A 26,177-nucleotide genomic window follows, 5' to 3' on the forward strand; every position below is an offset into this window, starting at 1 on the left:
ATTTATATACGACGGTTGACGAGTGCGTTACGTCCGTTTTCATTATGATGTAGTAACGGGATGGCAATTAACGCGCCAACAACATTAACACCTATTTACCTTTTTTGTTAAAAAAGTGATGTATACTTGTAAATACCGAGAACTTATTTTATATTTATAAGACCAAACCTTGTTGTTATTTTACGAGCGTGGATTACACGTTCCGGTTTAGTACACGTTCTACTAAGGAAAAATGCAAGACTTCATGAATGTAATAAAATGAACATTTCATTTAGACGTTTATTTATACTGCAAAGGAAATACCAGTGAGTATGAAAATATTATGTGATTTATACTCTTTTTTCCAAAAATACTACTACTACTAATAATAATAATAGTTATTGTGTAGTGGTGCTCATTAAATAATGCGGCTATAAAGTGTTGTATAATATAATATATTTAATAACAAATGATATAACGTCATAATAAAAATAAACATGGTATGCTATAGCCTATAAGTATACGATCAATAATGAAATACCTATTTAACAGATTATCGTTTCTGGATAATATATATATAGTAACCTACAAATTTTTAACTATATAAACTATCATAAAAATCCATAGAACATCCAAATAATTATTAACATCCTTGTATGTTTAAACTTCGAAAAAAGGAATAAAATTATAACATATTGAAAATTATATTTCTGCGAAAAAAATTTATTTCAATTTATTTTTTCACTCCTGTGCCAAAATTTTAGTTTTCGTTTACGGTTGAAGCTTTGTTAACTGAAAAACGACCTTTATCTGTCTAGCACTTAACAGGCGGTAAAATGAAAATCCCAAAGAGTGGCGGGTAATAGAGTGAAAATCTCCAAAAGGGCTGGAAGTATTCCCTGCAAAACCAGCCACTGTATCTATACCACAGTTCTCACAAACAAACTTTTGGTTACATCTTATGTTCATATTATTATAACAATATAACCTCTTTGCATGACGCGTAAATATTTTTTTCTGTCATGAAATCGTTTTTCGTTCGTCGACGCGACGTGTAATAGCTCACTTCCAATCCTTTCCATGAAATATTCAATATAATTATCTAACTACTATAATTAAATCAAGAAAAACTTACGATGATACGCAGTATAAACTGGAGGAGTCTGGAGATCTTTGCAGTCATTAACAATATTCATATTTAATAATTATTATTTATATTAATATATTATATAGCCACACGCAGAGGCGCCGACTTTTAGATATTAGCACGGGGGCAAACTTCTATTAAGTGAAAAAAAATTCTATAGTATGCTGTAGTTTGCTTACCGGGAGGAGTAATTACCAAATTGTCCCTTAACTCTATTTTAATACTCCTCTAGGGTGCTATAAATATATTTGTTTATAATTTATAAATAATATTATTTGAATTGAAAATTTTTAGTTTATATGCTATAATGGTAATAAAATCAGTTCCGTCTCTATATTTCGGGAAAAATTGAAATGGCAGATGTATTTTTAGACAAAATACAAAACCAAATTGTAGTGAGCGTCGAGCGATCTATATAGTATTTATAGATCATATTTAGGTTATATACAAATATACAATCGTCGATGTTCTAATGAATATTTTCATGTTATAATCTGGTATTTTAACCAAATAAATATTATTGTACACAACGGGCAAATAATACATTTGCCCCCGTTAAATCAATGTACGGGGGCGATCGCCCCCTTTGCCCCCGCGGAGTCGGCGCCTATGGCCACACGTCATACACGATTATAATTTAACACAGACTGAAATTCGAGCGAAATCGCCTGCATAATATATTAGAGCATATATATAAGAATACCAGGTATAAAATCTTCTAGAGCAAGTATACAGCCATACAGGGTAATTCACAAAACATGCTCATTGCTCACCCCTTTTTACATCAATAATTTAGTTTTTTTCGGCATCTGATTATTAAAATTTTAAATGTACATACTAATAGATACCATATTTTAAAATTATTGAAGTGTTTTTATATGAAAAGCAACGGGAATTAGCTGTATAGGCGCGGTGATGCATTTGCACCTTTATAAATAATAAAAAATAATTTTTTTCAAAATAATCATGAAATTTTATATTTATAAATATTTTGTTTCTAATTATCGCCCATGTTTATTTATTTTCATATATCAGCCGTGCAGTTTTCATGCATATTTTCTATACAAAATGTTTTATATTTTTCACACCTGCCAGGCATTCCACGACAAGCTAACTTCTTTTTATACCTACTACAACTACTTTAATGGATTATTTTCTGATAATGTTGATGCATTAAATTCAAAACTCGATCGAATAGTTTTTCCGTTATTAAAATGTTTATATTAAAGACAATAGTCTTTATAAAAATGGTATTACAAAAGTTTAATATTGGAACTAAAATAGTATTCATTCGTGTATTGATTGTTGAATATGCATTTTAAAATCGGTATCATTTATCTTTTTATTTTTACATACGTATCTTACAAAATGGAGCACTTATGGTTGGTCAAATCACTGAAATTTGCACTTAATAATAAGTCACCTGTAATTTGTACCGCTCCTAAAGTATATTTCTTTGGTGTGTACCTCGGTCTTATATTATACACAGGTTTTTTTATCTTATTAATTTTTGTTTTAGCTACATTACTTGATAGTTGCAGAAAGTTCTTCATGTAGCATGACTGTATATAGCGTAAATTTTCACACCACCTGTGCTTATTAAACGACATAAAATCACATCGTCCACGTTGTTTAAAACATCATGATGTATTACACGTGGCGCGTTTTTTTTTTATTGCGGTGTCCCTTGCATGTAGGTCTAATCCACATCATAAGCGAAAACACTTGAATGCCAGTCGACTACAATAGTATTTTAATTTACGTAGATTGATGGAGCATAATCCTCGCGTAAACATAATATGCGGTTTATATCAATAAAACATATTTTAATATAAATAAATATCGTATCTAATTTTAAGTATATATTTTAATTTACAATTTTGTCGCAGCTCGGCATTCACACATTTTCGGCTTATGAGCGTTGAATTTTAGTATATTGTTTAAAAATTTGGAAAGATGAGCTGGGCTGCTGCAGGCCATATAAGAAAACATACAGGTAAAAAATATTTTATACTCCTTGATAACATTTATGTGACAGAAATGGGAATAATGAATTATTCTAACTTATAATACCTATATATATTTATATTACTATTTACTTCGCAGGTAGGTAGGTATACATAAATTAAAACAATTCATATATATAATAGTTAAGTTTATAATTACAGTATAATATGCATTATGCATAAATCATCTATACAACATTAATAATATTCTTCCTCTATAGCGTGCGTATATTATACCTGCATTGCAAGAATAATATAATATGCCATCATGTAAATCGTACATGTATATTGTATAATATTACATCCATCGATTTACAATGTGATATAATCAAAAGAGTATAAAATGATAGGGTTAAAATATTATTATTTATTATTTTTTTTTTTTTTACTCATCAACTCGAAATTTTTATCGTCTGTCCAACTGTGGTGAGAATGCTGAGATCGTTGGCCCTAGAGTCGGTCCTGATTATAGATATTAAAATTATTATTTCTTTTGAGATTTATATATATATTAAGTATAGTTTGATGTCGAACGCCATCGTGATTATTTATGCTGAAAGCGTACGATTACTATATAATATAATAATAATATATACTTCTCAAGACTTTCCGGTTTTCTTTACAAATGTTTGCATGCTTTTTACTATTATACTGACCTAGCTGCTTGCTTGAATGATATTTTTTCAATACCAATACTCGTATTATTATAATAATATAACCGAAAAGGCGACAAATGTAAGTATCAACCAATTCTACCACCTCTTTAACTCAGTACGCTTGTAAAATGAAAAAAGGATGAGTCCATTGAGTCCTAAGTTTTCTCACATACTTAGTATGTTTCCTAGTAATGTATATTAAAAACTATATACATAAAAGATTTATCACTTTTTTTACATAGATTTAATAACTATCCACGAATACTATACCCACAGTGTATAATACTTTAAAAGATTCTATTATTTTATGGCGAGACTGTTATATACCAATATCGTCATTAATGAATGACAATAACATAATAATAAATACTAATAAGCTATACCTCATACTCGTATGTAATGATATATGCATGAATATTATATAATAATACCATTTTCCGTAAACGTATAAGTACAAGTATAATATACGAATATCGAGTCGTCGAAACGATATTTTCTCTTATTGGAGATGTTGCGGGTGTATATATAGATAATAATAATATAAAATATACATTTAATAATAATAATATCATAACGGTGGCCCTTTATCGAGCGCCATTTGTACGGATGATCCTATTTCGGCGGTGTGTGGCGTGAGGGACGGGCGGAAAGGGGGCGTAGGATAGACGTGACGATGGGTCGAGCTGGGTAGATAGATTTGGGAGGGGTGTGGGAAACTCCATGACAAACGAAAGGGGGGTAGCGCGCGTCACCACCGCCGCCGCCTGGAGAATCCCTAGCTGCGGCAGAAAAAGAAGGACAATGTCATCCGGCGGCGGCGGCGGCTGTGGGGGTCGGCGGAAAACTCGTCGTAGGACGCGACGCGCGTGCGCGCATCCGTTTCCGACCAATCGGAACCGCCGGGCGTATCGCTGTCGGATGGCGTTCACCACCCCCCGAGCGCGCAACCGGGACGCCAGTTAAATTTAATTATCGGATCATTATATAGTCGTACGGGCCCGCGAGTTCGTGCGATACCGCGTACGCAGACCACCGCCGCCAGTGTGGGTGTTCGTATTACAGTGACCGCGCGCGCTTAATACGTCGTCGTCGTACACGGCACGCGACAGATTTTATAGGTATATTATGTATATACCTACATAACCGCGGTAATATATTTTATTGTACGTTTTAGTATTATATGGGCGATTGTCGTCCGCTAGTGTGACTGTTACTACTTATAGGGTACCGCAGCGATATCCGCGCGGTTCATCACGAGATACACCTGCGACGAGTTCGCCGTATAATCCGCGGTCGTTATTATTGTGTCAATAAATACAGCTACGCTACGATAGTATTCGTTTATACGATCGACGCTCGATATCTGACTGTTGCAGCGCTGCAGCTAACGAGTGCTTTTGCGGTTTCGACGAGACGGGAACTGCCGGAAAATAGACTTCCGAACGGCGTGTCCGGTGCGAAAAACGATGGTCCGGTGGCCATCATCGTAACAACAACAATAACTTTATTATACAGTATCGTGTCATCTATACGCATACAATATATAAAATTATTGTTGTCGTTATCACGTGTAACCAACCGCGATCGTTTAAACCGATTCCCTTGGATCGCGTACGACAGTCTACCGTGGTCGTTAACGATACTTTCGGCGATTATGTCGAATTTGCGATTTTTTGCTCGTGTCGTTTTTATATCCATTTACTGACGGTCGCGCTCAGATTGCATGACGATTACTGACCTTTGAACGGAAAATCACAGTTTCTCGGACGATTTTTCACAGGTAAACAACTCTAATATTGTACCTATAATACGATCATGAAATGTATTTTAGTATGATATTATTATTATATTACGTCTACAACTTTTCTGTAGTCATATAGGTTATAGATTTATAGTTTAAAAAAAAAATGTATTGCAGGTTAACTATTTTATAAACACCTATTTATATAGTATTTATTAAGTATAAATAAAAGAGTGTGAATTGACGATGTAAATCGAATAATATATTTTTACTAATAGTTATACCTGTAGGTAACACCTCCTATGTATCGTGCATGGTAGTTACCTATATGCCATATTTTATTTTACTTAAACAGGGACAAACAATTTTCGTTAAATTTTTATGGGGAAAATCGTATCACTCCTTCACGATCTGCAACTACCAGTTTTAGACCTTTGACATACAATTTTGTTCGTAACTAGAATACCACTCAAAATGGTCAGCACTTTACGGCATACTACATTTGTAAGGCAAAAACTACTTCAACTACACTATATATAAATCGGAATGAGTGACCGATAAAATGATATAAATTAGTGATAATAAAAATGAATTACAAAAAATTTTGAGGGGAGAGAAGAAAACAATGTGAACATATTGAGTAGCAATTATCGTTTCCAATAATAATATAAAAATAGATTTCGTCAGGCAGTAAAATCGATTATTTATTATTTATCAAATAAATATTGTTTTTTCGTATATTATACAGTGCTACATAATATGATTTTTTTTTTAATGTACACGTTTTATTCATGAAATAATACAAAAAAACAAATTCACGTTGAACGAAAAATGTATTGAAAAATATAGATACGAAAATTAACATTTCTAACACACAATTTCACGTGAGAAATTTGATACTTATACGCTCTGATGAGCGTTATAGTATAATTATTACAGCACAGTGGTATATTTTTTATAACTATATACAAGAATGTTTGAACGTGAGCTTATATAATATTAATTTATATTTCTAAACAAGTGAAAAACATATTATAGATTGTTGAATATAGGAATATTAGGAATATTATATTATGTATAAGTACCTACTATGAATATCATAAATAATTACAATCAATCAAAACCACATAATATAATTTATAAATGATATTTAAGTAGATACCTGTATGTTATAGTTTAGCGTATTTTAGTAAATTTCTGAAATTTAAATGGAAAATTCCTTCTAAATAATTTGCAAATGACTTTACAATCAATTTATAAAGAAAAAATAAGTTATGCATATATATAGTTTTATAGTATAAAAATTTGCATATAATGTTATGTTTCTACTTTTTAAGTACTTCTAATACAAAATGAGATCGATCCAAAGGTGTTTTTGATATTATATAATTTAGTATAAATAAAACTTCTAATAGTTTAATATATTATGTATTAGACTATATTAACCATATAATTATATAATTATAAATTATAATTTATAATTTGCATATTGTATATTTTATAATATTGGTAGATAAGTGCTAAATGCTAATATTTAATGTAATATATATATATATAAGTGTATAGGCATATGACCTTCAGACCCTATATCTACTCGCGCGTTTTATATGCAAATGAAAATTTAAACAACTCTATGAAACACTTACTGAAAAGTATTTGCTTATAAAAGAGCATTCAAGATGCTTATTTGGTGAATAAGTTGATGTGAATAATTTAAGTGTCTACACAGATTATTCCGGGAAATTCCAGCTTTTTTAAAAAAGAATTTATAATATATTTTAAATAATTTATGATTATTTTATCTTTAAATAATTATGAAATTTTTATTTTAATAATTTAATTTCATATTCCGAAATAGAATAACTTTTCGTTGTATTTACCAATAAATAAAAATAAAATTTCCAACCATTAATTAATTAATTATTACTTGCAAGTATTTTAAGTTTATATGTGTCATGTTATGGAACAATACACTTTACGGGGCGGGATTCACACATGGGCCACTCGACACTACTCATACTTATTTCCCAAAATAAATTAGGTATGTATAGCCGTATAGGTATATAGGCACATTCAATTTTATAAATCTCTTATTCTCTGTTTAATAATTGAACTTAATATCGATTGCATTTATCGTGAGATTAGAAAGGAACTTAGATTCTAATGATTCTACATATAATACATTGAACAAAATATCAATGTACTTGTATTGCAGCAGTCATATTTAGTATCAGAGTCCAATAAGTAGCGTAAAATACTTGCAAACAAATGTTTGCTTCATATTTTTAAATTTAAATTAATAAATAGGTATGCTCTATTTTATCAGAACTTTTTGTGAAATATTGTATTGTATTGTAATGCCATACTTCAAAAAATAAAATAATATTAAAAACTTTTCGAAATAATGAGTGTGACTATACTTATAGACTATATAATATATTATATAATTATAATAATTTTAGAAATTATTCTTCGGGTTTCTTTTGATTGTATCAGACATTTTAACATTAATAATACAATAAATGATTTATATTATTATAAGCTCTTATTGTATATTTTAGGTTTGTTTAAAAGCACATCTTATATATCACCACTCACAAAACACTGCACGTGCGGAGGGTGTACCATTACTACACACTAGGCGTCAATTTTAATGGGGGGTTTAGGGGACGCATTCATTAACGGATAACAAAATAATTATTTTATATTATAATGGTTCAAAACATTAAGTTAGGTTATAGTTACAACAGTAAAAAAATAATTCAAAGTGTGAAGTTATTAATTTTACTGAACGTAAAAATAAATACATTATTTATTGTATTAATAAATATTTTGTTGAAATTAGAATAATAAATATTTATTTAAGACATATCTAATACGTCACAAGAATCTTCATCTGATTAAATATTATATTTTATTTTAAATCAAATTACATTTTTTATTAATAAATTTAACTAAATAAAATATGTCTTGTATAACTATACATTCATAATTTTAACTTGCAGATATTTTAGTTTTGGGCAACTACGCCTATACGTAACTACCTATAAAAATGTTGATTCAACAATAGAACAAAAAAAATAAATATTTTTTGGTTTTCCTAATGGGTGTCTCCAAGTTGTTGTGGTTGAAACAGGTTAAATTCTGTCGGTGGCGACGAAAGGTCGGAAATAGGGTTAAAAAATATTTAGCGCTACTTTAACTGCAATCACACGTTTATTATTTATAGTTGAATAATATATATATATATATATATATATATATATGGATGGTTTTTTACCCAGCAATTCCGAAAAAAAAACAAAAAACGGTACACTAAAATATACCGCACAGGAAAATAAGTTATGGTGTGGAAAGTTATTCCAAAAACTCAAGCCAATAAATTATAACGGCATGTAAGGACAAAACAACCCTCTAAACATATGCATATACTGACCCTTTTTATCATGTATAAAAAGCGTACGTGTTTTGATTCTTTAGTTGTATCATAAATAGTATTAAAACAGTTGTAATTACAAATAAGGCAGTTAGTGAAAAAGGGGGAGTAGAGCGAATGACATTATTATTTATGGCTTGCCATGTTTATTACTACAGTCATCGTAAATACTAATTAAAAACTATTTAAGATTCTTTATCAATGTTTAAAAAGCTATTATACTACTTATTTTTGTTTTAAAAAATACTCATTTTTAACACTTAAGTCCCACATAGAATGACTATATTGTGGGTCCAAATATTTCCACCTGCATTTAAGATTTAAATTATTCATCATCATCTTTGACCTTAGTACATTACATTTTACAGTTCTTTATACATATTTTTTAGTGTCTTATATTTTATATGTTTTGTAATTTCAAAGTGTAAAGAATATTTTATACTATTTACTTTAGAGTTTTCACATGTATATATAGATAAATCTGGATAAAGGTTTATATAGTCTGTACTAAAATGATCGCTGAGCTAAAGTGAATGACTTATTTGATAATGGTCTCATTATCAAATTAGGTAATACGAACTGCCTAAACAGTAAACATACATATCATAACAATGTATTACTAAAAACACTAATAACAATGAATATGATTTAAAATTAATCAGAAAACTAACTTACTAAATTTCACGTTAAAACTGGTATACTTACCTATTAATTAAAAATTTAAGATTTAAAATAATCAAATGTAATAAAGTAGATTTTACGAAAACATTAATACCATAATATGTAGGTATTGAACAAATAAATATAACATAAATCTTTTGACTTATTTATTTTCAATATTAGATACCACTGATACTAGATACTTTTTTGTTTAACTTGATAACTTACTCATTTTACTACTGATTATCTCTTCTATAAATAACTCTACAATGCTTTTAACGCTGTCTAATCGACTTATTAGACAAGTATTTTGGTTATTAAAGCGGTCTAGTCAATATAAATAAATATAGAATTGTTTAGTTAAAATTAAATCAACACTATGATATAATATTAATACTTACAGTTCTATGTTTGTTTCAGTTATACTCAATGATGTACGAAAGCACATGTTCGTACCAAAGTGCGTTAGACCTAAAAAGGGTGGCAATGTCATCACCGCCAAGTATAAAAACAGAAAATGACTGTCTTCCTTCTGCTACTCCGCAATGGCCATCGGTAGGAGTGGCTAGTTGTGCGTACAGGTAAACAAAACCTTTTAATTTATTTATATCGATTAATAAGTAATAGCAACGTCTATTATTATGAACAAATGTTTTTAAAGGTAGGAAACGTAATAACTTAGTAAATACATTAACTTTATTTTAGAAATTATTTTGTATTTTGAGATACTTGAAGTTTCAATTATATAAATAATAGTAATATAATATCAGTAATAATAATTCATTATTAATTATTAATTAAATTTATTGTTAGGTTTGCGTGTAATTCCACGTTTGAGCAACTCAAACAGTCAGTAGAAAAGGCAAAAGCCGCGTTACAGGATCGTGGAAGTTATTTATCATCGTGTGACCTAGGTACATCTCCTTTTTGTCCAGCAGCACCGTCATCTAGGACGCCAGTGTCTACTCATCCAACTACCAATTCACTCGATTTATTTCAGGATGAGCAAAATAATACTGACAAACGAAACAATTGTAAGTTTGCTTTACAACAGTTCATTTTAAATACTCTAGAAATCAGTTTACATGCAAAATGTAAATATAATAATACACAAAAATTCTATCATATTGTATGAACAATATAAATTAATTTCTTAAAAAATAACACAATTATTATAGGTAGGTACTTAATAATATATATATATATCTTTGAAAATCTCCAAACAGTATACCGTATTCTAAAGTATTGTCGTTTTCATAGAAAATAAAGTTAAAAAAGAAGAAAACAGTTTCCATGGAAACAACTTTCGGTCGTCATCCTTCAGTGGTTTTGCGCTTTTGGCCCTTTGAGAAAAAATGGCGTATTTTGGAACAATTGCACTGAGCTCAAACACACAATACATTATATAATATATACTATATACCTAAATATATTTTCTCACCGGGCGTTCGGAAACGAATAGGAAAGAGATGGTAAAGGGATGCCTGGGTGTGGGAGGAGAGTGAATGAAAATTGAGTACATCCGTTGTGGCTTTTTAGCAAAAATATAAAAAGTGAAAACGAATAAAAAGAAAAAAAAGAAAATGCTTTTTAATGATATGCCAGGGACATCGGTTTTTATTATTGCAGTCCACTTCCGACGACCATATCAGACCATGCACATAATCCTTTTATGATTATCATTTCCTTCCTTGAAAATACATGGTATAATATAGTATCTATTTTACATAGGTACTTCATCATTTTTTTTTTACATTTTTAGAAATCATAAATATAATAATAGGTAAATAGATAATTTTCTAAACTATTTAAAATTCTATTATAAAGATTATTTATTTTTATTACATACTTAAATGTTTTTTTCTATTTTTTTAATTTATATAAAAAAAAAATAATACATTAATTTTTATAATTACATAATAAATCTAAATTGATAAATTATTATTTTAGTTATAAGAGAAAGTAATTAATAAAAAGTAATAAATTAACAAATCAATAATATCTGTTTGTCTCGTATTATACGAGAAGCAAATTAGAAAATTAACTTAACTCTAAGATAATGATAATTAACTATAAAAAGTTAAGTTACATCTATAACAGTTTTAAAAGATAAACTTAAAAGTTTAAAACTAAAATAACTAACCAGTTAAGTACAAATATCTAAAAAAAAAAATTGTTTAAATAAATTTTTAACTTATCTTTATCTTTTTGATAAGTTATAATGCCCACCTTTGCCAAAATGTATCAGAATCTCGTAAATTAGGTAAATCAATTATCAATTAGTGAATATATGTCCATCGACAAATTGATAGAACCTCAAAAACACATTTCTATAAAATTTCGAAATCGGCATTCGATGGTCAACTTCTGACATTCCTATAAGTTATTGAGATAATCAATACAACTTTTCGAGTCTATAATTTATTAACTATGTAAACAAAATAAAAATAGCCGTATGTATAAGGAGAACTTCGCTCAGAATATAAATTATATCAAACTTTGATGGAGCTATAATAGTCACGTAGATGATACATTGAATAATTTGAATGCATTTTTAAGACAATACCTACGAATGTTGAAGTAGAATATGAACTAAGTTTGGTGAACATTTTAAATAGGTTGTATTGAATATTGAGTTTTTAATATTATTTAATGCTGATTAATTATAATTGTAAACAACATTTATGCATTATATATAAAATAAATCAATTATTTTGAGTATTATATTCTGATCAAAGAATTTTGGAATTTATTTAGCAATTACTAAATAGAATATAAGAATGTCTTGAAGCAAATCGTATTTCTTGTTATAAATGCAAGAATTTACGATTATTGGATTGGAATCCTTTTTCTTTCAAATGTTTTATTTTTCTTCTATTATTTTTTTTAACGCTTTTGTCGTTTTTTTTTCAACACCTTTTTAGATAATTATTTTGTTGATGTAAACGGAAAATAATGTATACCCTACATAAAAAGAGAGAAAATTATCATTATAAACAAATATAGAAAAAAAAACATAGACATGATAAAAAGAAAACCTCCGAAACATTTATACCGATTCCAGGCGACGAGCCGCAACGATAGTATCCTTTTCCGGTGTTCCGGTTAGCTTTCCTGGTGCATTTTATTTGACACAAAAGAAATGTTATTTAACAAAATAAAATTAAAATATCTATTTAAAACCATTTTCCAGACGCTCATGTTTTATCGTAAAATGTTATACTTTTGAATAATTAGTGAAAAATATGTTTTCTTTCTAAAATTATTAACTAATGCACAGATAACATATTATTTCATTTTCCAGTTAATATCCATGTTTGATTTATTAGTTATTGTGTTTTATTTGGTTCGGACTTTAGGGTATTAATTTCCCTCGACATCAATATTATTAATGTTTTTAACAATATACAGTAGTTAGTTTATTTTGATTTAATACTCAGCGATGAATAATTACTTTTTAATCATAGTAAAGTATTTATGTTATTGGTATATAATTATATATAATCTACATAATACTACGCTGTCATTTTATTTATAATATGTTTCTTTCTACACATTTATAAATTTATTTAAAAAAATGTATTTTAAACTATAATTTTTTGTTTTTCTAGACATTGATTCATCAAATAGCAGATATGATAAAAGCTCAGGATTGATGCATTTACCTTCGTCTACATCAAATGGTAAAATATATGTCATTTATTACATCTTACAGTAATTTTACAAATATCTACTCTTGAAAATTATAGTTATTTTATGAACGCAAATATAGAATATAATTCTTGTACTAAAATTCACTTTAATTAAAATATACCATATTTACACACTTAACTCTACTATAAACTAAATTATGATTTGATTAGAATACAATTTTATTTAACTCTATTATCTACTATCGAAATTTCTTATCAATATACATAATGAACGTATAAAATAACTAATAAGTAATAACATATAATATAGAATAGTTACATGCAACTTATTATCCATCACCAATAATAGCTATAACGATGTTATATATTAAAGCTATGGCATATCTTGTGACTACATTATATCATTTCCTGACTGTAGTCTGTAATACTGTTTGCAAATTACACATAATAATGTGTTTGTTGTATAGATTAATTTCGTTGATATGTTATATTAATTTAATTTTAATTAGTTTCATAATTAGTATGCAATCTGCATTCTGCGGTAGTGTACACCAATTAACTATTTAGTGTTATGGTATGTAGACGCAAAGGATTCTCGTTGTGGGTTGCATTTTGCGCGTATAAATTTATTATCAGAGCCCACGGATTGTGTTTTACATTGAAAACTCCGTAGTTCAGAATCCGCATACCACCTACCTTGCTACCTAAATTTATTCATTTGTACAAAGTACATGTTTATCATAATTTTTTTCACAGTTTAAATAATAGGACTTAGATTTCAATTCTTTTATAAATCTATTATATATACGCATAATCTATCTCAATAGCAATATTAAATTATCTTAAAGAACGAAAATTAACGAAATTGTTATATAGGTGACTGAACAATGTACCTACATTTTTTTTCAAGTGATAAATTAAAAAAGAATTTATTTAAATATAATCTTAAAAAACATTTTATATAAATATACTAAAATCACTAATATATAAAAAATAATTTGAAATAAATACGATGTGAAACATATTTTATTTATAATATATTATTTACCTATACATATAACATATATATATATATGTTATAAACAGAAAACAGCCTCGTCATTATCGAATAATCTTGTATAGGTACGTTCTATAGGAAAAAATTACATTAAAAATAATAATCCGTATAAATCTGTGGGCGTAGACGAAAAATATATTTCACCCGTGTATATAATATAATATGTTTTGTTCATGGGTATGATATTGAATTAGTATAAACTATAAATGTATAGCTGTGATGCGAGTGAAAAGGGGAGCCACGCGCCCCCCTCCACATTGACAATAGTGTGTTTATCTCCGTTCGCTTTTACAGTTTTACGGAAGGGGGAAAAACTGTCAACCCATCGGTATGAGGGTCACATGCTGTTACCATGGATACTGTCGTCAGTCAAATGGCCGCCATCCTATACCGCCTCGCCAATCATTCCTATTCGGGAGTTTTTCTTCACATCTAATAGATTTTTTTTCCCGTTTGGCATTGAATTAGAGTACAAAGCCGAGAAACGTAGTTAGGTTCTTTGTAACATTTTTTTCGATGATTTCACACGTTTTTAACAAAAATACTGTTCAAACTTCTATAAACATCATAGTCAAAAGTTTAACCATAGCTCGCTACTATATAATAGTATCTTGAAATTCACATATCACTTTTATTTGCGGTAAAACGTATGATATTGTGAAAACATTAATAAGTAAATAATAAGCTATTACCAAAAATGAATATTCAACAAATACCTATAGAGTTTAAAAAATACGGATGACTAACAGCAATAATTGTTGACAAAAATTATATATTATCTATATTTTACTATTTTATTATTACAACGAATAAAGTTAAATAATAATTAATTTAATAATATATGGCTTTTACGTAACAAATTTTGTACTTCTTAATAAATTATATATCAGCTCTAAAATCTTCACAAACTAAAACACGTTTAAAAAAATTTATGTAAAAACCATAAAAAAAAAATAGTCATTGGTTTGAAATATTTTTGGATGATTACCGATTTGATTTGCGTGGCCAGTAATAAGCTATGTATTTTTAATATCAGAAAAAAAACTTGTTGATAATCACATTGCAGCTATTCTATCTGCACTCAGCTATTAATTTATAATTTAAATAAACGCTTGTAAAACTACCAAATAATAGTTACATTAAATTTAAACATATCGAATTTTTCATAATACAAACCAGTATAAAATTATATAACAATATTATACTATTCTATAATATTATAGAATTGCTAGGTATTAATTTAAATAATTGAAACAAATAATTTATCATTAAAAAGTCATTTCTCATTAAAACTTTAAAACGTTTTTTTCCCGAGTAAATACATACCTCCTTTACAGTCTAGACGTAAAATCTATGTTTATACCTATATTATATTATATTTTATAAGCACTCTTATTAGTTATTGCATACAGTACACTAGTTAATTTGTTTAGTAAAAACATATTTAATTAAATATTTCTTTCAATAATTTCAACAGGTTTATCTTCTGTTGGAAAATCATCGTCATATTTGCCATCTTCCATATCAGATTCATTTAGATCGTCATCGAAATCAGGTATGTTATTCATTTATTTGCATCAACGTTAATTTCACCAGTGATTAGACATTTACTGAAATGACTACTTATTTGGGCACATTTTAAAATAGAAAAATATTTAAAACATTTATCTACCTCAGATATTTATTATTTTTATATTCCCTTAATAATGAACTATTATAAACAATATTATTAACAATTATATTATCAATGAATATAATATAATATTTGCATATTATTCAAAGGTGTGAAATGTGATTATAGATTTATAGTAAAAATACAACATAATAATTAAGTCTAAATATTATATAGTCTCTACAGTTAATATTTTTTAAATTACAACAGAATAACTGAAATTATTAGGAACATAACCATTATTTTTCGTTTAAATAAACGATTTTGTCAAAGTTTGAATTATCAAACGTGAAATGTCGATATAAAAAAATGTGCGTATTTTTATGCCTATATCAAAAATTGTAAATTGCTGTACCAATAACTTATGAGTTATAAAGAACTTATTGACTATTACCAATTATATTTTAAAATTTTTCGACTTAGAATCAAAAAATTCATTCGTAAACGCGCATAAAAAATAGTAGTGGAAATATTTTATATTTTAGTAAGAATTTAAAGTTTCTGCGGTCATTCATTTCTGAATTATGATATAGATAAAAAAAAATCTATTTTGTCAAAAACGGCAATGGTTGCATAAATATTTCCGATAATTTCCTTAGATTTTTCTTGATTTTTCTTCATTCCAACTATTTTTAAAAACTGGGACTACATAAGTAGTACTCATTAGATCCCATTTTTTAAGTAAAAACTAGCCTCAAAACTTGAAGATTGAACCCTTTTTTACTGCTGTCGCTGATTAGAGTAACATTTAAAGATTAAAATATGTGTTCACAAACATAATTATTATTATAATATATTTAATTGTTTAATACGCGTGTATAATTAGTGTAATGCAAACTGTGTATAAATAAGGGATAAATATATTAATCTATATACTTGCATGTATGACATTTTTATGAAAATAGGTTGCTGTAGAATCCACCTCACCCATCATTCACTCAGGTTTTTTAGATTGGTTTAATGTATGATTTATGAGTGGCATTTACCTACTCATTTGTATATACCTACTTAAAATTGTAGGTTTATCGTAACACGCAAGAAAAAAATTGCCCCTATTATTCCATCGACAGCCACAGCAGGCCGAATATACATTAATGTAATCGAAATATATAGGCAGGTATCTGTATGCATAATATAATAGTGGTAAAAAAAATAAACATTGAATATCGTGTTTACTTCGGTACCTATACTCACGCGGGTGTTGGGCTGGCGGCAGTTGACTGTGGAACGTATATTTATAGCGTGACTGACATCCCTTTTTTGCAATAAACCGTAGATACAAGCCGAGGTGTCTCTTCGTGACAGTCATCGAGTCGAACAATGCAATATAAAATTTCACATAGGCGAGTCTGTATATTATGGTGGGAGGGGGCCACAGTTAACTCGGTTATGATTAATGGCCCCAGCCCCCTCGCCAAACGACTGCAGTCCATCCCTATTAGCAATAAATAAAATATTATATACATTTTTATTTTTTTTTGTTTACCCAGAGCGCTTTGTCTCGAAGCTTTCATTCGTAACCACCCTTCACCCTTCACCACGCGCACGTTAACCTCGGCACCATAAAACATTTGACTCAAGATATGTAATCAAACCCGAGAAAACCCACCAACCAGTAAATAATGGTAGTTTTATTTATTTTTCCAATAGTGCATCGGCAGATACAGCTATGGGGTATGACAGGGAATTGAACTCGCACTTTTATAGTTATATTTAATGTTTATTTACTCATATTACACGTTCAATATGCATCGCTCGTATGTTCATAATCAATCAATTTCTTCACCCAATCCATGTATAATATTTTAAACGTAATATTAATAAATTATACCAATTGAAACGACAAAATCCCTTCAACCAATACAATTTTTTTGCTTTTACCAATTGAATTGAAAAAATATATGTAAAAAAACGAAATTGTATATATATTATACATACACATACACTATACAGAACAACTAATAACTATTCTAATTACATAGTAAACTATATTTAAAAAAATATTATGTAATTACAATAGTAATGGAGTTTGAAATATATATTTAAAACAACTATTGAGACTAGCACTTTGGAAAGTTATTATTTGAAACACGTGCAGTGCTCCATTGTCACCAATCACAATATAGGTATACATATATATTTATATACATATCACCCCTCAATAGTAGAACGTTATTTTACATAATAAAGAGAATTTATGACAATAATAATTATAATTGTTACCAGTGAATTAAATCGAAGTGCGTACGTATGGTATGGTTACTTTTGTCTGTCGTCGATACCATATCACATGTCGTTTCTCTGCCACCAGTGCCACCACCCACCATACCCACACTCAGCAATGTTATATAGACTCTTTGATACGCTCACTCTTGCCCACTATCTGCCCCGACTCCTTCGGCACCCCATACCAAATACTGCACCCACTCGCCGACCACCACGACGACGAGTTTTCGAACATGACTAATCTCTATGGGTTTCCGTTTCGGAATGGAAAGTCGGCGGCGTACGGTTTCCTGCCGTACGCACGGCCCGAAATAATAGCCTCAGTCCACACGCGTCGCGGCCTTTGTCAATTAAAGGCCCTTTCGGTCCATTTCACCAGTGGACGACCGCCTTTAACGAGCGACCCTTTCACTCTGTCCCACAACTCGACCATTGTTTGTTTATGATTAAAACCAAACGGGCCAGAAAAAATACGCGCATAATAATAATAAAAAAATACTAATGTACACAATAGCGTTTTTATATGGAACATCTCACATGACATTGCAATAATTTTTCATTTTTATGACGACCAACGGCGATGTACCTCCGTGACTATAATAATATTATTATTAATATGACAAACTTTATACTTATTTTTATCAACTAAAATTCGCTTTTTACTCCCATTATATTATATTTTTATCTTTTTTGGTAAATAGAGGCACCGATCTTAAAAGTTTTTAACAAAAAAAAAATATCAATATGTTCGGTAATTTGCACTATAACACACAAATAATTGGAGTCCTAATAAAGTAAGTATATAGATTTAATATAGGTACATTTACCTGTCTACTTATATTAAATGTATAATAATATGTTGAACGTTATTATTTAATATTTAATAATGTATGCAACTTAGGTATCGGAAAAGTGTAAGATTGTGATTAATTATGAAAGACATATTATTTTATTCTCCTATTGTAATATGAATTTTGACAAATTCGACTTTGATAAATACTGTTTACTATCAATTAAAATAACAAATATTATAGAGCAAACTGAGTATAGAGTATAGGATATAGGACGTATTATATTCTACTAGTATAGAACTATAATTAATTAAGTTAATCAAAAATATACCAGTGTATTGATATTTACTTCTAGGTAAGTATAGATACCCAGTCAAAAATAAATACCTAAATGTTTGACTTGGCTATGAAACATGTGTTTGTGTTTTACCTAATTTAAAATTGTTTTCACCTGGCATAGATTTTATAAATTAGTTTAATGATATTTATGCGTCGTTACTCATTAATCGTTATAGCTATTGCTTCCCCTAAATCTAAGTAACATGGTCGAATTTAATAATAAACCAAAGTGTTCGTTATGGGTACTAATCACCCCTAACATCAATTCATTATTATATTGTAGGTACACCGCTTTGTGGCCATCACCTGCCTATATACATCTGACGGCCTAATAAGTCTAATTTCAATTTATATATTATGTTCATTGTTTAATCCCATTATGGCATGGCTCATGGCTCATAGTGTATCGAATCATCACTTTAAGGTGACTGATTATTAACCTAATGAATGTATTCTAACACGGCGTTGTATTAATTAAATTAAAGAAATAGAAATTGAATAAAATGTTTAGGTTCATAGTTTCATTCTATAATTAATCAATAACCATAGATATATATACTAACTTTATCGATTTATTATATACATGAATTTCTATGAAAATAAAGACGGTTAGAAATCTGAATGAACATAATATATTAATATTGAACTATTTTCAAATTTTAATTCAAAGCAATACTTTTTTTTTAAACCAGTAGATAATATTAAGATGATGTAGGCGTACCTACTAGGCATTAATTTGTATTTACTCTCTGACCCATACACATGACAAATTCTTAACTTTAAGTTTGATTTTGGATAAATTCACTCTAATATTAAAGCTAACAACACTGCTATGTTCATGTTACTTCTGATATTTATTTTTAGTTTTCTGGCTATTTATTTTTACTACATTATATTTCTATACTGAACGCAAATATCAAGCTAAATATTGCGTATATGTGTGGAAAATAGATTGTAGTAACATATTCTTAATTAATAATAGATAACACAAATATTTAAAAACATGAAGTAATGTAAAATCACAATTAAGATCCCTGCGGAGCAGGGAATGTATTGATTTTACCATGGTGTGTGTGTTTTTTTTATTTTGTGTCTAACATCACGTTTTGGGGTAGTAAAAGTGCTTCGATTTTCGACTTCAGTACTTCGTAAGATCAGAAAGTGAATCTAGTTAGTACTTTGGGGGGGGGGGGGGGGGGGTCAAAAGTAAAAAATTCTCAATATTTTTCTAAATAATTGGGATAAACAAACTAAAAATTAAAGGAAAAACTGAAAATTTTACACATAATCAGTTTTCGACAAAATTTTGGTTTTTGATGTAACTTTAAAACAAATAACCATATATACATGCAATTTTCACCGAATGTTTATATATGAATAGTATATGATATTCTATCCACCATGCAATTTTCAAAAAATTTCGACTTAAGTTGAATTATTTATAGAATATAACATTTGAAAATTTAATACAAGATTTCTTACAAATTTGTTTATCTTTATCACAAAAAAAATGTCCACCAGAAATTCAAATTACATTTTTATGAGCGTTTGAAATTTAAATTGTTACAACTTTGGATTTTCACTAGATTTCTCATCTAGCAATTTACTTATTTTGGTGTAACTCTAAAACAAATAACCGCAGATACTTGAAAATTTCACTGAATGTTTTTATAGGCATTTTCTATATTTTGTAAAATTTTCAAAATATTTTGATTAGTTTTGAACTATTAACTGACATTTTAATTTTTCAACCTTTTTTAGTTTTTTTTCTATTAATGTCAATAAAATTGTATTGGCTGAGTAAAAACTCTTCAACATTTAACATAAGGCTTCCAACACATAGTTTTAATAGCAGTTGAAAAATATTAAAAATACATAGGCACGATTTTTTTTATAAGCATTCAAAGTTCAAATTTTGACTTAATACGCAAAAATGACAGCAATGTTCAAATTATCTTAGATAAAAATTCATAAAAATGTTTATTTTTAATTCTAAGATTTGATAATTTAATTCAAGATTCCTTAAAAGTTTGTCTACCTTTATCAGAAAAAAAAATGTCCATCGGAAAATCAAATATTTTAATTCAAAATCGTTGTTCGTATACAATGATGTAATATCATTCGATTCAAATTTAATTCAATCTATTACAGTAACCCACTATGGTACAGCAGAGTGATATCCACTTTCCCATTTTTTTGTTTAATACTCATAATATTAATAATAATATAATATTATAGGTTTCATTGTTAATTATTGTTTATCATTGTTTGACCGAATGTCGTATGGTAGTTACCGATTAATAATTAGGTATTAGAATACTGACTTGTAGTAGATTGCATCCATTTCAAACTTCAATTTTGTTTTTCACTTCTTTAGTATTCTTATTTTAATTATTTTTGAAAGACTAAACTTAAAGTATATAGGATAACAGAGCGCGCTAGAATATTGAATTTCATTTGGATCGATATGATTCTGAACTCTGAAGGGGTGTAACAGACGGAAAGGATATTATATCGTTGGTCTCATAGAGCGCAGTACTCTGTCTGAAAATTAATATCACTGTTGGTAAACTACAATAAAATATTATTTTTTTTTATCATTAAATATATATCAACAGGGCTACATAGTGCAAATATATCGTAATAATAATTATTGTATTTTAAAATATAATTCTGATCAGAGCTTGGATTGTCTATTATATTTTATAATAATCTTTTTTTGAAGTTATTTAAACTGAACATTATTAGAACGAATTCATATTCAACGTCGCATAAAAATAGCCAATGATTCACTAAAATGTAATTAACCTATCATGAACCTCTAAATTGTATTTAAGTGACAATTATTATCTCACAATAATATTGATTCATTAAATTTTAAGTGATTCTTTATGTAACTCGTATATAACGTTATAAACACCTAATAAATTAATAGTCTTATGTTTAAGTTTTTCAAACATATAATAATAATTAAGATTGGATATATCTACTTTAATACTTTTAATTCAAAGCAGCGGCTATGTAATATTTGGATTAGGCTTTGGTTGAAATGGTTTTTTAAAACCAGTTCACTATAATTGGATCCCAGAATTTTCGGATGACTAGGTAGTTTGACTCAAGTTTTTGACTAATCATTTACATCCTTTAAATCATAAAAAATATTAATCATAAGCGCGATAGTCGAATTTCACTTATTACCTACAAACCAGTGGCATATTTACGGGGGGGGGGGGGTCAAGAGGATCAACCCCCCCCCCCCCTAGACTGTATTCACACAATTAATTATAGTCCTTACTCGTTGTAATTTGACGATTATTATTTAAAATATTATGATTATTTTTTTTTTTTTAATCAATAATTGATTAAATTTACAAGAATAAAACCGCCGAGTGCTGCTAGAGTCAGACGGGCTAGATTTTTATTATTCCCAATAGAAAATAACATTTTATGCTTACAGACTGCAGTTCAATTTTGTAAAATTGTGAAGTATTCGAATAAATGTAATAATATGAATATGTATTCAAATACTTTTTTTAGATTAGCGATGAATGTACATATTGATTTTACAATGATGTGTGTTTTTTTATTTTTTTGTGTCTGTCACCACGTTTTAGGATAGTAAAAATTTTTAGATTTTCTTCAACAGTATCTTTTCTGATAGGAAAGTGAACCTATATGGTACTTTGGGGGGTCAAAACTAAAAATTTCCCAGTAGTTTTCAAAAGCGCCGTGAAAAACAAATGAAAAATTAAGGAAAAACGGGAATTTGGCACTTGGGTTTAAAAAAGGTAATGGTCGAACTGCACTCGGGTAAAAACCAGATAGTGGTCGAACTGCACTTTGGCTCAAAAAGTATTTCAATAAAATGATCATGCATTTGAAGCGGTTAGGGCTAACACTCATTTTTCTTCCCACTTACAGGCTTAGGACTGACAATGATTTTAATCGTTGGTGGTTAAAAATGATTGTTTTAAACATCACATTATGTTAATTATTTATATTTACATTATAATTATTATATTATACTATACATATTATTATTATTATTATCAAACATTTTTTTTTTAATTGTCAAATTTAATTATTGTCATTATTATATATATATTTTTTGTCATTTCGATCATTTTTTGTAGTAATGACTAACTGTATTCAAAAATTCTAGCCTGGTAATACGCTTTTGAGTATATAAGTCAATAATTCAATATATTTTTTTTTCTGGTACCGAGTTGTTGATGGTCTTTTGTCAGTATTCTGCATTAAATGTAGGAGTCGATTTTTAATTGTGTTAAAACAAATAAGTATATTTGGACGATGTGGTGATGAAAATGATTTATTGAACTTCGCGTGGAAAGCTCATATTTGAGCTTAAAATGTAATATAATATAATAATTATAGGAAAATGAGTGTTAACTAAATGTTTAACCCCTTCAAATGCATGATAGTTTTATTGAAATACTTTTGAGCCCAAGTGCAGTTCGACCACTACCTGTTTTTTACCCGAGTGCAGTTCGACCATTACCTTTTTTAAACCCAAGTGCAATTCGACCATACCCATCATAATAGTAACATTACAGTAATTTTACAATCGCACTTTCCTCCAACCCTTTCGTATAACACTGTGCTATTATTAATATTATTTTATAGGTATTGCACATTGATAACTACTCTAAGCGTAAATTCAATTTAAAGCCAAAGCATGGTTCAAATAAATATATATATAAAATTATAATATACAAATATCGACAAAACATAATTTGGTATGTGTCTGCTAAAAGGCTTGAAAAAGACTATAAATTGTTTATTTTCGTAATGAACATATCTGTAAATTATTAGTTAATAGTAGTTAATTGATAAAATTAATTAAGATAGTTATCTATCGAATATTGACATAAAAACTGTAATTTAATAATAATTTAAATCACTAAGTTATACAATTATTGTAGGTAGCTTTTATCCTAAGTGCCTATATTATGTATATCAATATCATATATTATTATTATTATTATCATTTATTATGTTATGAATGATTTCATGAACACGAACAGATAAAATAATGATTAGAAGATATTATTGATTTGTCTTAAAAAAAAATGTAAGATCCAACATAAAAAGTAAATTCACGTTTCTTTACTTAGGCACTATGTTACTTACCATTGAGTGGAAATCTATTAACTTACTTAAAAATTACCGTCTTTACCATTTGGAATTTCTGAAACAAGTGTGAAATGATAAATAGTATACCTATGTATTTTTATAGTCGCCTTCGTATTTAATTTTACCAACATTAAACTCAATGAAAGCAAATGGGTGTCTATATAGGTGTCTACATATTTCTATGCATATAAAAATGTATAAGTTTGTAATTTATAATAATCAAAACTTTATAAATGATGTTCCTGATGGGTGATTATTATATGTACCTATTACCTGTATATAATTTAGTAGTATAAATTATTTATTTGCAGTAAGAACATAATTATGGATGTGAAAAATGATTTTTAATCGCACAAAAAGAACCTATAATGATTTTAAAAACTATAGTAGGTGTTCAATTCGATTTAATGAGTGAAACCGATTTTGTTAAAAACACCATAACATTTAATTTTTTTTTTATTAAATCGATTGTTTTTGCATTTTTTTTTTCATTTGAATGGTAAAAAAAAACCCATTATTTTTCAAAATATTTTGTAACGGTGGCAATAAGCTTAAACTTTTCGGCGAAAAAAAAACCACGGCCTAGGTATCATTATATTAGTACAGATATTATTTCATGCGGCGGCGACCCTTTAAAAAATTAATAATGCTCCTCTGAGTGGCATGTTGAATGTTACAAAATCAGATAAAAAATAAGCGTGTGGTTACAAGCGTGTTGCCCGTGTTCGCGATATGCGTTCTCCATGTTACCTTATCGTTTCCTGTTCTCGACACTGCACGTGGACGACAACCGTATCAATACACGTTTTTTTGGTGCACCCCAGTTGTGGCCCTATACTGTATCTTTGCTGACAATAATTGAGACATGACTCACAGATAATCCGACAAAAAACTATAATATTATATTATATGATACATGAATCTCATATCTGTATATTGTATACAGCCTACCTACAAATGACTGCAAAACATAAATAGCTAGGTGCACATTATCTAATAAATATTATTCTAATTTATCAAAAAAGGTAAACTTATATTAGTAATATAAAATATAAATACTTTAAATAGATATACATTATTTAAAACAGTGTTATGGGTTGGAGTGCCTTCAATAGACTTTCTTTTCAACTACCCTGCACTATCGTACATACAGCACTCGCAAAGTTGAAACTATGTGGTAAATACTCAATAATAATAATATAGATTGTATAATAAAATATTGAGTAAATTAAGAAAAAAAGTATTCAAGGTATACCTACTCGTATTTATTATTATTTATAAAAAAATAATTATAAAAACAATTATTATCATATTTTGTATGTATGATAAGGGAGGGAACGTTAAATAAATAATCATTCATTTTAATAGCGCATAAGTATCAAAAATGTAATACACATTACACGCGCACACCGTTTAAAACAACTCCCATTAAAGTTATAATATTCACGAGTAGTAGCCTAAACATTGATATTTAAAATTTTTAATTTGTAACAAACTAAACTAAGATTAGAATCAATTGAATTCTAATATATTTTTACTATAATATCGTTACTATCATTACCATTACATTATTATATATTATTTGTATCTTACTAAATGCATATTATGCAATGCCCATATTTATTAAATATACATATACTATTTAATATATTTAATGATT

At 28.2% G+C, this 26,177-nt stretch overlaps 1 protein-coding gene across 2 annotated transcripts in view; it reads left to right on the top strand.

Annotated features, from left to right (window-relative positions):
* Positions 1-162: 162 nt before the first annotated feature.
* The window catches only part of LOC107162612 (DNA-binding protein D-ETS-3-like), a 63,830-nt gene continuing 37,815 nt past the window's right edge, over positions 163-26,177 (top strand). The window contains exons 1-5 of one of the 2 annotated variants that reach the window (XM_089230562.1): positions 163-305; positions 10,046-10,206; positions 10,439-10,659; positions 13,237-13,308; positions 15,813-15,890. In XM_089230562.1, the coding sequence (XP_089086688.1) occupies positions 10,055-10,206; positions 10,439-10,659; positions 13,237-13,308; positions 15,813-15,890 (523 nt within the window). In that variant the 5' untranslated portion in view covers positions 163-305; positions 10,046-10,054. Of the gene's footprint in view, positions 306-4,803; positions 5,569-10,045; positions 10,207-10,438; positions 10,660-13,236; positions 13,309-15,812; positions 15,891-26,177 lie in introns of those variants that run through there. The other variant, XM_089230561.1, reaches the window with a different exon arrangement.

The sequence above is a fragment of the Diuraphis noxia genome, unplaced genomic scaffold, assembly GCF_037042655.1.
Source record: "Diuraphis noxia isolate RWA-SAM2 unplaced genomic scaffold, SU_Dnox_SAM2 contig0009, whole genome shotgun sequence".
NCBI classification, from domain to species: Eukaryota; Metazoa; Arthropoda; class Insecta; order Hemiptera; family Aphididae; genus Diuraphis; species Diuraphis noxia.